This window comes from Corvus brachyrhynchos, unplaced genomic scaffold, assembly GCF_000691975.1.
Source record: "Corvus brachyrhynchos isolate BGI_N302 unplaced genomic scaffold, ASM69197v1 scaffold239, whole genome shotgun sequence".
Classification (NCBI taxonomy): domain Eukaryota; kingdom Metazoa; phylum Chordata; class Aves; order Passeriformes; family Corvidae; genus Corvus; species Corvus brachyrhynchos.
The window spans coordinates 9,002,444-9,020,768 of record NW_008246057.1 but is presented as its reverse complement, the minus strand read 5'-3'; the positions used below and the strand labels follow the sequence as shown (position 1 = coordinate 9,020,768).

The following is an 18,325-nucleotide window of genomic DNA, read 5'->3' as shown; positions in this document are numbered from 1 at the left end:
CAAACTACCAATGAAGCTTATTTTGGGGAGATGGTGTCAGAAGTAATTAATAACAACCATTTCTGTAATACAGCAGAAATTAGGTTTTATCTGTTACCATTTTCAGTTTTTCATGGGGATTTGAGGAAATTATAAAACCATTGAAATAGAACTATCCCAGTTTTAGAACAGTTATGTAAAGAAGTTTGGTTTATTTTATAGAATCATAAAATGGTTTGTTTTGCAAGGGAACTTTAAAGGTCATCTAGTCCATCTCCACTGCAGTGAGCAGGGATAGCTCCAACCAGATCTGGGTCCTCAGAGCCCCATTCAACCTGGCTTTGAATGTTTCCAGGGATGGATCATCCACCACCTCTCTGGACAGCATGTGCCAGTGTTTCACTGCCCTCACTGTAAAACATTTTCTTATGTCTGATCTAAATCTACTCTCTTTTAATTTAAAACCATTACCCCATGTCTGGTTGCAACAGACCTTAATTTGAGTGTCAAGGTATTATGCTGTAGGAGCAGCCAAAACAATATCTTTAACGTCTCAAATATTTTTTGTAATGTTCAGTCTATGAAAGTATGTTACCATGCCTGTCTTATTATAAAATGTGGTTTAAAATACCACCTTTTACACATTTGCGTTTTTGTGAGTCATAGTAACAAGGTGCCAATAGTAAAAGATGATAACTTACGTCCAAAAGTGAGTGTTAAAAAATAGAAGTGCCAAAAGGACAGAAGAATGGGAACTGATACTGGTTAGGTAGTGGTCACTGGTTTTCTAAAGGCCTCCTTTAAAAGAGATCTTATTTAGCTTAAATGAAAAGCTGTGATGAAGGACAGGACACACTCCTTGGGTACACCAGGCAACTGCCTCAGGGGAGCAAACATGCTGCCATTTCTCACCTGCAGAAATAATATGCTTTTGCCCTACAGCTTTGTTTCTGAGGAGCACAGAATTCCCTGTGGATGAAAGCTTCCTGGAACACCAAGCAATAGTTATTTTATGATGTGCTAATGCTTGCCCAGGCTGCAGTCTCTGTGTTTCAATTCAAGTAACTTCTAAATGTCCACCAGAAGACTTTTGCTGGCTCTAAAACTCAGATAGTTGGCTTGTTGACGCGATCCTAAAATGTTTTTGAAGGACTGAGAGCTACCATCCCATTTGAGAGCAGAGGAGACAAAGCAGTGCTTGCTACTTTTGTGGGTGTGATAGAAGTATCTCTGTCAACAGGACACTGCTTTTAAAGGAAAGAAAATGGGAACATACATTCTGTATGCAAAAGAATACTGGTATAAGGGCTATGCCAGAAACCTGAATGCCAGAACAGCAGCAAACAGTATTTGCTGGCTAAGCAATAGCCTTTCTTTAGAATGTCATGCATAGCAGTCAAAGTAAGATTTGTTATTTTTGTACTCTACAAAATTTTAGTGTGTGGTTAAATGTTTATTTTACTGGGAAAATGGATGTAGTCTGTCTGAAAGATAGCTGGAAGCTTGTCAAAATCTAAATGCCAGGTTCACATTGCATCTTACAAAGACACTTTCCCTTGAACACAATAAGTACTGTGGCTGAGTAATTTGATTTTCAGTCTTCTAAGCCAGATGTCAGAAATAAAAATTCTTATTTCTAGACTTCATTTTCAATTGCTATAATGCTTCCTTTCTAGTGGGATCTTCTAAAAATCATATAATATTCAATAATTTTCTAGATATCTTCCATTATAAAATCATTGGCTTTCTTTGCTCTGGTGCGAACAAATCCGTTGTAGAGTTCAATGAAGTAATAAATAAACTCTTGGTCAGTAGGAATGGCAATACCTGATAAAATGATGCCTTTATTTGATGGAACCGTTATACTTGTTAGAACAATTACACACCTCAGTAGGGATACATGAAAATGAGGATAGTGCTGATCTTGTGTCCCCATATGTATCAGTCATATGCAGCCCTGATGTGCTTTTTCACTGTATTTGAAATTCTTTGTTTTTAAATGTTGAAAATTATTTCTGTTGTGGACTATGAATATGTTTACCTGTTTAAGGTGTGTTTACTTGTGTACAATGATTGAGCAATATTTATTTTTATTATTACCTCAGCTCTTATAATATTTTGTTTCTGTTTGCAGGGGATTCATTGTAAAAGCAAACCTTCTGGTGAGTATACATTATTCACATTTTTACTGTGTTTGTTTCTAAAGATAATTTATTAAAGATATTAAATCCACTATCCTAGTGACATCAGATCACTGTCATGACAGGGTATTTACCACCAGTTCTTTTGTAAAAAACATTGGAAATTGGTAGGTTTTGATAAATAATAGGTTAATAATGACAATTGCTTTATAATTTTCCTTACCATAGTGAAGGAAATGACTTGGTAAGTCATTTCACATGTTTTTATTGCTTCTAATTATTATTATTGCCTAGAGTAATAATACAGGGTCTTCAATTACCTGAGCTCTGAAGCCTCCATCAGTCACTCCTCCACTGCACACAGTCATTTGCTGGGAAGTATGAGGCAGCTGCGTCACAAACAGTCCCCCCTAAGAGGACAGTCCCAGTTTCCGCTGAGAGGACTGTCACAGTCCCCACTTGAGAAGACAGTCACAGTCCCCTCTGAGAGTACAGTCACAGTACCCTCCTGAGAGGACAGTCACAGTGCCCTCTGAGAGGAGAGTCACAGTCCCCCCCTGACAGAACAGTCACAGTGCCCTCTGAGAGGAGAGTCACAGTCCCCCCCTGACAGAACAGTCACAGTGCCCTCTGAGAGGAGAGTCACAGTCTCCCCCTGAGAGAACAGTCACAGTCCCCTAGCTGAATGTCAGCTGGCACGAGTCCTTACTCAGAATGCATGGCATTTATGGGACCAGTGTTAAGGTGGTGAGAAAGAACATGAGTATGGAGGGGATGCAGTTAAAAGTCCCACCAGAAAGTCTCTTGTCTTCTGCCAGAGAGCAGAGGGAACCTTTGGTGACTGGTTCAAGGGTTGTGAATGAATCTTGTTAGGATTAGGCAGCTGAGCTGGTAGTTGCACAAACTATGTGGAAGGTAGAAGAGGAAATAGGGGTGTTGACCCCTGCCCTGCTAGCTGAAGCATGCCTTCATGTCCTTGAGCAGTACAGGCTGAGAAAATCAAGCCCTTCAACCTCTTCTCAAAGGGAAGAACACCTGTAATTCTGTTGGTTAAAAACCTGTGCTGGGTGTTACACAAATGCAGATCTAGATAGTGGAGACTCATAGGTACCACGAGGTGGTGATTCATTCCATCCATTTTAGGGCAAGGGGATTTATATTCTGGGAGGGAGGCAAGAGGGGTTGTCACTCTCTGTTGACTGCCAGAGTTGCTTAGATCACAGACAACGCGTGGCTGAGGTTGGAAGGGACCTTGGGGAGTCATTTGGTCCAACCCCTGATGCAGGGACATGCAGATGATGCATGTCAGGTAAGCTAGATGTTTCACTCATAACTGGAAGGGCACTGAAAGGTTTGTAAATTAAAGATCCATATCTTTGAAGATGATATATGTGAAGCTAGTTGTAGGTTTTTCAGTGCTGTCTGAAAAACACTTATCAGCTATCTTTAACACAAGTAACATGTAGGATGACTCAGCCTTACAGGGATGATGAAAAAGCATTTTTTTGTTTTCATACTAATTCACTTGTGCAACAGTGGGTGTACACTCCTTTCCATACTTCACTGTCTATATTATTTTTTTAAATTATTTGTTATTTGAGGTTAAATTACCTTAAAAGACCTTAACTCTATAGTAGAGGACTTTGCAGAAGTAATTTCTTTTACCTTTTTTATTTCCTAAAATTTGCAACCACCACATCAGTAGTATTTGTCAATATGGCTTTGACTCTGTCTTCTTCCTCCTGCTCTTCTAGACTGTTAGGTAGTACATAAGTGTTGGGGTCCCTCCCCTGCCATGTAGCCCTGGGAGAGGGGCCCTGAGGGCACAGACACGGGGCTTCCCTGCCCCTGCTCAGCCTCGTTCCCATGGGTTGGTTTGTGTTCCCTGCGCGGGCAGAAGGACCCTTGGTCCCGTGACTGGAACAGTTCCTGAGCACAGCCCCGGCCATGCGGCTGGAGAAATAAACATCTCTGAAACAGCTATCAAGAATCTGTCTGTCCATATATATTTCCTTTCCACGGGACGCCTGGTTTGATATATGTATGTTGCAGGATCCCCACTGCAACACATAAGAACTACTGTAGTATTTGAAATTCACTGTAATATATCCATACATGGATATAAAAATATCCATGATTTTAAAAAAACTTACACTTTCAGAAAATGTGTTTGGCACATTTGGCACATGTAAATCACCATGTTGTTCGATATCTTTGAAAGTTTGAAATGTTTTCTCAACACATAACCATGAAGCCCTTTTAATTTACTGTGCATTGCAATCTATTGTGAAAGAGAGGCTGTCAGTCTGAAATTTAATCAATTTCATAATTGCTGTAAGTACTTTCAAGTAGTGAATTTTGGCACTTATTAACTGAAGTGCACCATGCGGTTATTGTAGGAGGGCATATCTACTTTGTTGATGAATTTTGTTGAATCATCCTAATGAACAGATGCAGCAGATACTGTGGTAAATCATATGCAAATAGGTTAGAAATACTACTGTCATTTATACTCATGGAATGATGTGCCAGTGAAGCAATTCTAGTAAGCTTTAGAGATGCTCACAGATTTAGCACTGTTAGTATCCTTAAGCAGTTCAGATTCTTACAATACTTGTAGGCAAGACATATCACATGAAGAACAGTTAGGATTTTCTATTGGGTGTTGTCTCAGCCTTGTTAGAATAGGTTTTTTCTGCCTTTTTTTTTTCATGCTGTTCTCCAATTCCATCTTCTTACCTGAGGCTTCAAATTATCCATCTAATAATTTCTATTGCGTATTCATTGCTCAGCTCTGGCTTCTATCATCCAACTGTACATAAGGTGTGATTTTCTGTCATGACAGTTCTAGGTTGATTGCTGCATCATCAGATAAAATCAATCATCAGATTAAAAAAAATTATCTCCTGTGGTTGAGCTGATGGCAAAAGTACAAGGATATGTCTACATGCTGAATAATAAGCCTTGGTTTCCTTATGCTTGGGCTTATATGTGTCCATAATTAAGGAACCTTTTATTAAAGCAACAATCCCTCTCTCATGTAGGGCTAATTACAGCTATTATTCATAAACACAAAATTTAGGTAAGATTTACTCAGCAGATGGTTTGTGTAGCAAGATGCATCTTTGTGTCTTCTTGGGGTATAGATAAAACTACTTGTGTGAAAAGGAAAATGGGGTGTGTTCCAGAAGAAAATATCTTAAGGGAGGATTAAAAGATGATAAAGTAGGAGTTTACTGGAGAATTAGTCAGAAATGAGTCTCATACTGTGATGATTTATACAATGAAAATTATTTTCTGTCAGGTCTTCCTTGTATCATGTATTTACTGTAATTCAAAGCTAGTACCCTCATGCATGATATGATCCATTTAAATTATTATTAATGAGTTTTGCAGCATATTTTGCAATTCTTATAATCTATCATAAAATTAATGGGAAAAAATCCAAAGTGTTAGCATAATTTCATTTTATTCAGTGCATTACATATTTGTTCTCAGTTTGAAAGTAGAAACTATGATCAAAGACAACATCTCTGCTGACAGGACAGTAGCCCCTAAACCTGTGTTTGTGCATCTGCCTGATGGTGATCCAATGCCAGTTATGCACCCAGGTTGACTTAGAATTCTCGTGAGATAGTTCCAACCCTGTGACGTCTGATGATATCATACCTCAGGCTGTAATAGCTAAGGAGAAAATTCAGCTAAGTCATGACAGTTTCCCCCAAAAATAAATAAATACTGTCAAATGATATGGAGAAATACACCTGAATAGAATGCTTTGTAAAGAACTGTCAGCTTCTAATATCTATCTATCTATCTATCTATCTAATCTATCTATCTCTAGCTTTCCACATATGTCTACATACGTTGCCTTTCCCTTGAATCATTTCTGTGCAGACATGGGAATGGGTGAAGTTACAAGGTTATAAACCTGGATCAAGAAATTTGCACCAATAACCAAACCTTAAGCAGAAACAGTTACTCCCAGATACCATTGGGTATCCACATCTGCATCTCATACGATGCCATCAGGAAAATATATGTTTGAGCAAATAGACAGAGCTGAAACTAATCATCACTTATCACATTATTAGTAATAGTTATCAGGTAGTTCTGCAATATGGTGAACTCCCAGTTAGTTGTGGGTGGATTAATTGACTGTTGTACAATAACTTTCCATCCTGAGATACCTTCATGATTATTACACCACTCATTCTTGGAACATGGAATACAGTGTTCATATCCAGCTGCTGGGCACTGTACTTCTAAAGGCTGTCTCATCTCTGTGGAAATGTGTATAAATTCTTCAAAAGTCAATGTATTCCAACTGCTCTTAAAGCCTTATTTGTAAATTTTGAGTGATCTGTGTTTTTGATTTGTTTTGCATAAACTGTCTTCTCTAGTTGCCGGTATTTCTTTGGGTAATTCAGAGTTGACCTACTGCCAGGTGAGGTAAAGTGTCCTTGTTTTCCCACGCTTTTCTACGTGGTTCACATCAGCATATCCTGTTGCCTCCAAAATATGCTCAATGACACAGAACCAGGATAACAGAGTGGAGATTCAGGTGTGAAGTGTTTGTCTCTTCTGACTGTATGTGTGTGATATGTATCACGCAGGACTTATTTCTCCTGATACCAGGTGTGAGGGCACTTAAGGCCTAGCAGATTTAAGCCAAGGTCTCACATTTTTGTCAGCCTGTCTTCACAGCCTGCAGTATCAGTATCTGATCTTTGACAAAGAGCTTCAGCTGCAACTGGACACTGGGAAAATGAGGATCTCAAAATACAGGGAGAAGTCCTGTTCAGATTAATGCACTTTCAGTCTTTGAATTTAGAGCACTTTCCTTCACTGGAAGGGTTGGAAGGATAAGTAAGAATAAGCTTTGTCTTTCCTCCTTCTCCACACCCTTCCTTTCCCCTGTGAGAACTGTGGATGTATCTTCCATGCGAGTCAATGAGCATCCACACTTGACAACAGTTCTTAGCTTGACATTGAGGGACGCACCCTTCCCTGATGATTCCCATTAAGAGTGTTATCCTGAATTTTATGGCAAGCACAGTATTTTGGCACTGCTGTTTCATACTTTCATACTCTTTGCCATACTTGTTGAACTCTTTCTAGGAGCATTTTGAACAGTTGACTAATATGAATTTTTTTTTTTCTTTTCTTTTTTTTTTTTTTCTTCCAGCCTCTCACCAGGGGAAGGAGAATGTTCAATAAAATACTTTGTTTTACTTGGGTGGTTTTGAACTTTCATGCTATGTACTGAAGGGAGAAGGCTGAGAAATATTTCAAAGAAATAGTTATGTAGTTACAGCTAAAAAGAGGTGTGCTGCATTGCATACCACAAAGCCAAGGGACAAAACCTAATTCCCTGGCTATTTGTTCTGATAATTTCTTGAACTCCTAGTTTTTGGGACTACAGACAATGGATGTGAAGTAGAGAAGCCCAAGGAATGCATTGGGGATTAAATCCACTGTACCAATATAAATTAATAAATAAATAACTGATTTATGTGCAGGGCAGCCTGAGAAGTAGAAAGAGATGAAATATGCTAACTGATGAGGTTTGGGGCCTTAAGACTACTTTTTCCTTCTATACTAGCCTACAGTTTTAGCTCTGCAAACCCATTTCCTAAGGCTTTGGAATGACTAAATTTCTATAGGGAAATAGAATGAGACATAGTAGCTGTGTTCTGTGCCTACTGATTACTGTGTTCTGTGCCTTGAAGAAGGCCTGAATAATATTTATTCTGCTCTTGTTCTGGTATAAAGCAGAAGGAAATCCTGTAGATGTAAGGTATTCTTCCATGACTATGAATGCAATGGTGCCCTCTTGTGTGAAAGAGAAATTTTAAAAGTAATTGAGACCATCAGAAAGTCCTAAAATTAAAATACTACTATGAGAGTGCTCATAATATCCAGGTAATGGTTTTGAGAAAAGTTTATATAAACTATTAGTTTAGCTGTGATCTAGCAGATCTAATTAATTAAAAACAGTATTAGCCTAGGTGTGTTCTGCTAATCTTAGTTGTTAGAAGTGCGATTGCTTCCTCTTGTGGGGTAACATTTCCCTAAGCCTAGAAATTTATACCAACCCCCTACATTGCTAACCAGCCAACCAGCTATTGTTGGCCATGTGAAAGTCTTAGGTAAAGTACTGGCCTTTGCTAAAGTCAGTGGTGACTTTCTTACTGATTTCAGGAGACCTGGAACTTCCCCTGCAGCGCTTGCTCTGCCCCAGACATCCTGTGTGCAATGAGGTTTCTCTGTGCTTGTGTTTGCATTTGCAGGTGGCATTTTTAACAGCTTCTGCCATGATTCTCCTGCATCTTTATCTTCTATGGTACTGAAAAGCATGAAGATCTCAACAGTGATGAAATGTGTCCAAGGAAGCCCATGCTCTCTTCATTTAAACATTAAAGGAGCACTGAGTCTAGATGGTAGGAATCAGCTTTGCTACTGAGCCCTTTCTGTTCACTTTGTGTTTACGGCTGTTCAGCCAAAATTTGTTCTATATTGTAATATTTGGGACCAAGCTGTTTTCATGCAATGATATCAGAAAAATGTTTTTGTGAAAGCATTTTACTGCAAAACAGGATGAAATTGTGACCCTTCTCAGGTGAATGAGAGCTGAGATAATGAATTCTGCCTTCCAATATAACACACATAACTTGTCCTCTATCAGTGCCCCAAGCACACAGCTGCCCTTTTCTTTCTTGCTCTGGCATCCATGCAGGCACACACAGTAATTCTGTCTGCTCTGATAATCTGGACATGAGTGACTGCCCCAACAGAAGGAGAAACAGTTTAGTCATCTGAAGTTACAGTTCTGCACTAAAATAAAATGAAAGTACACAAACTTCTTGTGCATAGTCTATTTTTACTAAGATCATGCCATTCATGTGCTCCATGTGTTACCGTTTAGACATTTCCTAGCTGCTTCACTTAGAGTTAATCGGTTTATTTTTAAATTTTGCATAATTAAAGCTTCATTTATAGCAATCTGTATTAAATCCTTGTTCCTACTCCCATGTGTGGGTTATATATAATGTCCCTTTTTTAACAGAGATAAAATACATGTTCCTTTCACTTAGAAGGAAAGCTTATGGTATGGTATATTTTAATTTATGTTTTTGTTCTTCTTAAAGATGCTTAAATTATATTTTTGCAATCTGTTCCTAACTCATTTCAGAGAATGTCCGTGGGCTGGAAATATGTTCTTTTTCACTGGACACACAGCAATCTCAGTGCACAAATGTGAGATTCACTAGGAAAAAAAGCAAGATGCTCAATGGAAAGAAGGTAGACTCCTTTTTGGGGGGGGAGTAGTGTACCATTTAAATGTTTACAAGCCTTTGGAAAAAATATCTTTTGTATCTCTCTTATTTTCTTCTTATTGACTTTGTGGAAAACTGCAGTGAAACATATGCTTCAGCATTGCCAGATGAAACTCCACACAAAATTCCCTTTTATAATGTATACATTCAATTCTCCACCATTTTTGTACTTCTTCCACTTACCTTTTGATAAGGGAAGCTGCCTCTACAGAGCCTAATTTTCATATCAGTCTTGGTAGCTTTCTTTTTGTGCCCCCCAAATTTTGTGGAAGATTTTCTGACTCCAGTGTCTAGGAAGAACAATGCTACAATGATTTTAAGTGTGTATTACTTCACTCAAGCCATGTCAATGGAGTTTACACACCTAGAAGACAGTCAGGTGCCTAAGCACTTGTACTCATCTGTCCTAAGCCCTTGTAAGGGGCAGTATTTGTTAAGGGAAAGTATTTGTTATTAAAATTTGCAACTGGGGAAAAAGAAAAAAAGAACCACCCTTGACCAACTATTTAAAAGGCATGAATTTTTGCAGTTACTGGTGGATAGCTGTTATTAATCCTATACACAATGTGTTGCTTCATGTGCTTTGTACACCTTACACTGATTGCACAAGGAACAAAGTTCTCCTGAGCTGCAAGTGCAGATTGCACTTGGTGTCACTTGATGATGGAACATCCCTATGGGCAATGCAGGGCCACTAGTCAGCAACCAGTATCTTTTAGAGTAAGGCAAGTTTATAGGCAAGAATCAATAAACATATTTAATGAAATTTTCCTAGTTTCAGTTCAGTGACTAAAATGGTGACATAACACATCTTTTACCCTCCAAATGCCTTGTACCAAATAGGAGAATATCCCACATGAAAACCGATATGGAATTTAATAGTTAACTGATAGCAGTGAGGGAATGACCTGGTAGAACTGGACCTCAGCTTTTGTTTCCTAAATTGCTTTCTGTCTCATAAAAAGAAATAACTCATGTTATTGTAATTAATAAATTTTCTGTAGTTGCCTTTAAATATTTAAACAGACTTTTTTTTTTTCTATTCTGCAAATGTTTGGGCTTGTAAAATGCCTATAGACTGGGGCTTTTGTATTTTCATGCTTTTAGGATTATTCAATATCTTGTAGATATTTGGATTTCCAAAAGTGAAGCTGATAGCAACAGCCTGGATTAGAAATAATGATACTTTTTGAAATCCTTTTATTAAGTTGTATCTGCTTTTACATTCCTAATGCTACCTTATTGACTGCTTAATGCTGCTTGTAAATGTAAATATATCTGAACAAAAAATATTTCTTGCTTAAATATCTTAACCAAAGGTTTTTCTGTGTGGATGCTAGCAAGGGCTGGCAGAGGAATTTTCCTATGAAACTTTTCTTTCTCATGAGAGAGCAGTTAGAGAAATCCAGCTTCTCACAGCTCCTCTGTGAAAGCTTTCGTTCTCATGCGAACTGGATGGACAACAGTTTAGAGAATGTAAACCATTTCTACACCTGCAAGTTGTTTTGAGAACTGTGAAAATTATTTTCCTTCTCTAAGAATAATATTTGGAAATGGGTGTCTTACTGCTCAACCTATCACCTTGAGAGGTGGTGGGTCAATAGGGCAATCATGTAATTTCTCTTTTACGAACCATGCTATAAAAGCTATGGGTGATTAAACGAGGTCGCTTCGGCCACATCATCTGACCTGGACTTATGTCATGATTTCGCTGTTCTCTGGGGATAACAGCAGCATTTCTGTATCTGGAAGTCATGCATGAACTTGATTTTATAAATGTTTTAAACAGGTACAGGTACAATTCAATTGCTTTGAAGTCAATGTAGCACAACACATCTATGTGACCATGAAAACTGTACCACATTACTGTGAAGTCAAGCTGAGTCAGCAGTACTATGTTGAAGGTAGGAAAACATCTTAAATCAGATGTTTTTCAAGAAATATCTCATAAAAGATAAAAGCCAAGCCAAACCAAAGAAAAAAAACCCCTCAAAGGCAAAAGCACATCCAAATCAGGTTCTGGGATACACTGACCCAACTGATGGTAGACTGCATAGGCCAGGACCAGTCTTAGTTTATGTTTCAGTGGGTTTTTTTGTTAGCAAGTAAAGGTCTCGACTTGATGTAAACCCCAGAGTTTGTATGTAAAAGTATGTGGAAAACTGAATTTACACTATGCATTTGTCCCAGTTGCCCTTCTTGTGATTGGCATGTGCTCTTTCTCTGGCTGTAGGTTCAGCCCTGCCTGCTCTCTGTGCCTCCAATGAGCTTCTGCTTCTCTGCATGGGTGGGCCAGGGGTGGCTTCAGAAGCTGAGGAAAGCTTTATAAGAAAGCCTATGAAAATTTGTTTTTACTTTCATTAACTAGCCATTCTATAGCCTGTTTATATGTAACTGGAAAAGATTAGGTAGCATTTTTCCATGTTGTTGGGATGAAGTGATGCCTTTTCTTGGTCTTAAAATCAAGAGTCAAGCACGGTTAGAAGGGGAAAAGGGATTTTACCTTGGTATTTATTTTAAGGATCTTTAGGTGCACCGAAATGCACACCTCAATGCACACCTTCAAAAGATCTGGTATAACATTATAGGTTTTACTAATTAGCATATCTAACAAAGATTCCCCAGTGAGAGGCTGAATGGGCCCCTCTCCCCAAGGAGCCTTCTCCTGGATGGTTCTATCTTAGTTTACAGAATGTGTTCTGGAGACGACCTTGGGGTCTGGGGCACACTATCTTCTACTTATGAAGCTTCTAAAATGTTTAGTCTCGCAGCTTGACAAACAAGTCCAAGAATGTAGGCAAAAAGCACTAAGAATACAGAAGTTGTAAAAAAGGTATAACAGGGGTACAAAAGAAAAGGCAAAATATCTTCATGGCATCAGAATTGCCTCCAAATTTTTTACAAATTATGCCATGTGCATACAAAAATTGATTCAGCACCGTGGTCCAACCAAAATACAGTGTGGCCAGGGAAGGAAAAAGCAAAAAAATGCCATGACACCCCTTGTTCGATCCCATGCCTGGGATTGTCCTGCTTTCCCTTCTCCAGAGCCCATGGATGGGTGGTTCTTGCCTTTGCCCCTTGGTACGGTGCCATCCCTGCTACATGATTGGACACTTTGGTACAAGTAAAGCATTTTTGTGCTTAAAAAGCCTTTAGTTTTCTTATAAATCCTGATGCACTGTTGATGTATACAAGTACTTTGTGAACAAAGAGTGGGGGGAAACAAGGCCCAGTTTTTTTAATAAAGCCCAGTTTTAAGACACATTGCCAGGGTGAGTGAAAAAATGAAAATAGGAAATATTTCTTGGTGGAAAAGAACTTTGTGGGGAAATTAGAGTAATTCTAATACTATGTTATGCAAGGAGGGGTGAAAGCAGCACATGAAAAGTTGTTTTAATGTTCTTAGGAGTTAAGTTTTGGAGATAAAAATACCAGATGTTCTGAAAACGTTGCCTGGCTTCTAATTCTGGTAAGCTCCCTAGGAGCTAGATAGGGTGTTTCTTTCTAAGGCTGGAGTCAGAATAGCAAAAATACAGAATTATTGATAACAGAGAAATGAGCCTGGTAAACAACGGGAGTTGTTTTTTGAGGAAAAAGTAACCAAAATTAATATTATTGCTTAAATTATTGTTAGGTTCTAGGTGAAGAAGTGTGATGTTATATCCTCAATTGCAGCCTTAACTGCTGCTGATGTTTCTCAGTAGAAACCCCAGACTGGGAAGATAGCTCCTTAAGGCATATTGTGATATAATCTCTGTGTGTGGGAAGAGTACTTTCCTTTTTTGCTGTTTATCTAAAAGTGAAAGTAAATCTGCCTTTAAAAAGAGGGATGAGAGAGGTTTCCTGTTGGGAATCTATTGGATAATTTGGCAGTTTGTTTACACAGTTATATGAATAAAGCATCACTGACACAAACTCTGGCTTCTACTTTTCAGATTGCAGAAACAGTGATGTGGGAAAATATATTCCAGCTTGTTCAGGTGAGCTGACCTTCTATGCAACTTAGAGCTGTGCGATATTTCTGCTGACCTATACAATGACATGTTTTCATACTTTGATAAGCAGGGAGAAAAAATTATGATTTCCAACTACCACTACTCATAAGTGCCATGTAGTTGATAGGTAATGTTCTGGAAATACATTTCTACGTATTGAAATGGTACACGGTAGTGTTCTAGAAATGTATTTCTATTGAAAATGCTACATGGCAGGTAAAGATTTTGATAGTCTATTTGATTCCTAAAATTTTGGAAATAGATTTGTGTCCTTTTAATGCACTTTGGATGGCTGGTTTTATGTTTTGTCTATAGACAAACCTCATAAATAGACTGAAATTAATTTGCCAAACTGCTGTACTGATTTTGGCATACCCATGAATATATATATAAAAAAATATCCTCTCACATATTGCATTTGTCTGTCATATTCTCTATGTAACAAAATTACAATCTTGGGATAATCAGCCCTTATAGTAGTATTAGCGCGTATATTTCAAATGTTTGTACATAAACTACATAAGATTTCAAGTATTGAGGCTGAGGTGAAATTGGTAGGTGTCTCGGCCTCTCAGTATTACAAGTTCTAAGCTAAATAATGCTGAATGACGATTACATCTCATAAAAAAGAACATGAGGGCTATCAGGTTATAAAAGTAATAATAATTTCAAACATTCTAAGTAAGAATCTATAGATGTTGAGTTTCATCTCCATCAAGTTAAGAAATATATTCTGTGCCTTTTATAAGTAGATAAAATAGAAATAATAAAATTATAAAAAAAAAATGTAATAATTTCATGCTTGATTTTTTTTTTCAGCTGGAAAGTTAGATTACAATTTAGACAGGGCAAGGAAAACTGTAACAGTGAATGTATCTAACTTCCCCCGAGATCAAGATTATTACGTTCGCCTCTGCCACAAATGGTTTACCTGTGAAGATGTCGGGGCATTTGCTGTGGTGAGTTAAACTCACGGTGGTTTGGGGAACTGGTGGGGGATGCCTTGCAGGTGCCAATGCTCATTAAGGTCACAGTTATAGGAAATGCCATCTATATCTATATCATCTATATCATCTATAAAATCTATATCTCTATCATCTATATCTATCTATATCTATCTATATAATCTATGTTTATACCTATGTATCTATATCTAATCTATCTATAATTTAGCTTTATTAAAAGTAATTTACTGTCTTGGATTTATGACCATCTTTTTCATTTCAGATAAAAGGAAAGGAATCTTTTAAATCTGTTTCTCTGAAATATTCTCAGCTACTCCCTTGTCTTTGCGTTGAGGTAATACAGTCTGGAATTTGGTACATATTTGTGTATCTGATTAAAGAAATTTTATCAGGGATTTGTGCTAAGAAAGGAGGAAACACCTAAAGAAAAAGGTTCTAGACTCAAGTTTTTGACTAAGACTTTTTTCACCTTAGGATTACATAAATGTAAGGAAGAGATTTTTAAGAAAATGCTAATTAAAACATGGCAATCAGAAGAAAATGGGATACAATTTACAATAATTTATGGAATGTGTTGTGTAATATTTTGACTGATTTTTTATAACCAGTGAAAAGACAGAAAATTTAATCTGACTGAATATCAGCAGCATTTGAGATAGTATTGCATGAGAAACTAAAACAGGAATTGAGGAAACTGAGAGTGAGAACAAGATTTGTATGGTAGATAATACCTAGCTGCAGGGCTAACTCAGCAACTCCTTTTGGATGGGCCTCTGCTGGTAGGGAGGTTACTTGAGGACCACACTGAGAGCCATTCTCATTCAAATGTTTTCATCCAATGACATGGGCACAAAACGCAGGAACGTGTAATGGAATTTGCTGGAACACTGTTGGGACATGTAATCAAAATGGAAGAGAGTCAGGGTAATTGGAAGACACTAGAGGTCTCCATTTGTGACATAACTGAAGGATGATGCAGTTTAAGGTATGAAGTACAAGTTCATGCACTTGCTCTAATAAGAAGAATTCTTGCTGTAAGATGCGAGTCCCCATTTAGAAATAACAGTGGAAGAAAAAAGATCTGGGTGAAATAATTGATCACAGGGTGATTAACTAGCTTGCTTCCATAATGTAAGCGTGAACAGAAGTCTAGTGAGTTAGATTATTCCAAGCTAACAGGAAAGTATGGGCAAGGCCTTCTTTGAAATACTGTGAGGAATCCTTGTATCCATATTCAAGAAAGATTAATTCAAAAGGAAGATGTACATAAAAAAAATCTGTACTGATTGGGGAATGAAGAGACTGTTTTACAAAGGACATTCAAAGACCATGTTTCCATTAGCCTGGTAAAACACATGGAAAGAGAAGATATGCTTGCTGTGTAAAGGTCACTTATAAGGAAAAATAAGATATGTTTAAAAAAAGTGCCATTCTTGCAATGAGATGAAGGGGGATAAACTTCATTCCATTAATATATTCAGGTTAGTTACAAATTTTTCTGATAACCTGAGAAGTGAGATTTTGGAATATCTTTCATACAAAGAATAAAAGGTCCCAAACAAATTTAAAATTATCTTGATAGCATAGAAAGATAGTATGTGAACCTAGTTTCTCACTGAATTTTGGGGTAGATTTACCTTGGGGATTAAGAATCTAAATGTAGATATCCAATACATATTGCTGCATTTGAATTAGGTGTCCAAACTGTTAAAGTCAATGGAGATCTGATTAATGCAGTCAGTTGCTCACCTGACCAAAGGTAGGTGGCCCTTTTGAAATGTGCTGGACTGCACTGTAGATTCCACTGGCTGCACTGGCTAGGTCTTCCTATTACTGTGGTAGTAATTTGGGCACTTTAGTCACGCTTAGATGTCTACATTGTGGGACCTAAAATCACATACCTAAATACACAAGCAGAACCCCAAAATCTCTTCCAAGCCTAGGAAATTTTTTAATTCCACCCTGGAAATATGAGGTCTCTAGAAAAATATTATTCCTCTCAGTATATACACAGAAAATTCTGCAATAGGATTGCTGAGGAAACAGATGGAAAGTCTAAATAACAGAAACATTTGCACATGAATCTAAATAACTAGGGTGTAGCAGCACTCATACACATATAGTTGAAGACTGGGTTAAGTGTTAGTCTTCAGATTTTAAGGATGCATCCTTTACCATTGGCCAGGCCAGGAGATCTGATATTATGATTATTGAATGTTTTGTTACCCCTAGAAAGTAATGAAACTGTAAGAAACTTAATGAAAATCAAACTGGAAGACTTTCTAAATGAAATTGGGCTAAATATACGACTTAGCAATAGTAGGAATATAGTGTTAGAAGGGATCACCTTAGTTCAATGCCCCTAATGATGAACAATAAAATAAAAATATAGTTCAAAATTTCTTTTAAAAAATGACTTCCAAAGCTTTCTAACAAACATAGCATCATTACCTTTGGTGGAAAATTTTTCTGTCACATTCTACCTGAAATGTTAAAAACATGTGTGTCTGAGAATCTCTAACTGATGCCTACTTTTTGGCTGTAGGGTTGGCTGGCACTTCCAGATGCAAGGAGGATACAGCTTTGCCCCTTTGAAAATGGTGAGTATTGCGTGATTACTCTTTATGGGAGTGATTTTCAGCAGGTCCATTAGTATGTCACAATTTAATCTACAGTGAAAATCATGTATTGCAAAACTTCAAGGAAGTCATCATATTGGTTTATTTTACTGTGGGTAGATGAAATAACTTACTTTCAGACCAAATGGTTCACCAAGTTTATGCCAACATAAACACTAAGTAACTTTCTAGTCATTTCCCACATTTTCTTAAGTGACACACAAACTGGCCAGAAGGAATGAAAGGTCAGCTTAGAAATGATGTGAGAAGAGGTCTTCCAGGAGATGTTTGAAGAAGGTGTACAGTACCCAACTTAAAGGAGAGAGCAGGGGGTTGAAAAAGGCGGTTAATATGTGAGTTCCATGCTTAATGCGAAATTATTCACACAAATATTCCAGCAATGTCAGAATCTGGTCTGAGATGGCAGCTGAAAAAGAAATTGCCTTATTTACACACACATATGAAAGTAAATGTTTTACCAGGCAAATAGAAAAAAGTGTGGCCTAAAAAGTGTTTTATTGTTTTAAGTCCAAGGTTTTGGTTTAAAGCAGATGTAGAAGTACCAGACTTCTTAATAGTGTTGATTCATGTCTAGACATCTTGAATAATGTTTTCCCTCTCTCTTTGTGCACAGATACACAGGTTCTATGGGATAATACTGTTTATAACCCATTGACACAAACCCTTGCTTGGGAGCCAGCCTGTCCTGTCCTTGTCATGGTTAACCTGTGCAGGTTCACCAACTCGAATGACCATTGTGAAGATATAGAAAACTCTTTCAGAAATTCTCCTGAGAAAGTAAGAGCTATGTGGATTAATTCAAACTGTGAGATTGAAGGCCATCACCAAAGGCGTAATGTGAAGAGCTAGACTTTGGAATAAGAGCAGTTGCAAATTCCTCTCTTCTTCTCAGATACTTAAAACTATTCATAATCACAGTCTGTTCTTGCACACTAATCAAATGATTTATTCAAAATGGTTATTGACTCATTATAAAGAAATAAAAAGTGGACATGACTGGGTAGGTAGTAATGTTTGCTAAATTCTTTGGGGTAAATAAGATCTGCTTTTTATTTATAGTTCATGTCAGATTCCCTTTAAAGTAAGGGAGACAGACACATTGTGAGGACAACTCATCCATAGATAGGCGTAATATGTTGGAGGGATTTCTCTCTGATGGTACTGCCCTCTTTTTACTGTCACAAGAGTCTATTTTGATTAGATCAGGTTTAGATGGTTAACATTTAGACACTGAAAATGTAAATGAGATGAAGCTAAATCTCT

At 37.6% G+C, this 18,325-nt stretch overlaps 1 protein-coding gene across 8 annotated transcripts in view; it reads left to right on the top strand.

Annotated features, from left to right (window-relative positions):
- Positions 1-18,325, top strand: part of IL17REL (interleukin 17 receptor E like) — a 47,207-nt gene that overhangs the window by 18,145 nt on the left and 10,737 nt on the right. For 6 of the 8 annotated variants that reach the window (XM_017746030.1, XM_017746028.1, XM_017746029.1 and 3 more), the window contains exons 2-10: positions 2,114-2,141; positions 8,414-8,563; positions 9,316-9,425; positions 11,250-11,364; positions 13,399-13,443; positions 14,278-14,417; positions 14,686-14,757; positions 16,969-17,023; positions 17,676-17,839. In XM_017746030.1, coding sequence (XP_017601519.1) covers positions 2,114-2,141; positions 8,414-8,563; positions 9,316-9,425; positions 11,250-11,364; positions 13,399-13,443; positions 14,278-14,417; positions 14,686-14,757; positions 16,969-17,023; positions 17,676-17,839 — 879 coding nt within the window. Of the gene's footprint in view, positions 1-2,113; positions 2,142-3,312; positions 3,430-8,413; positions 8,564-9,315; positions 9,426-11,249; positions 11,365-13,398; positions 13,444-14,277; positions 14,418-14,685; positions 14,758-16,968; positions 17,024-17,675; positions 17,840-18,325 lie in introns of those variants that run through there. The other 2 variants (XM_017746035.1, XM_017746032.1) reach the window with 2 other exon arrangements.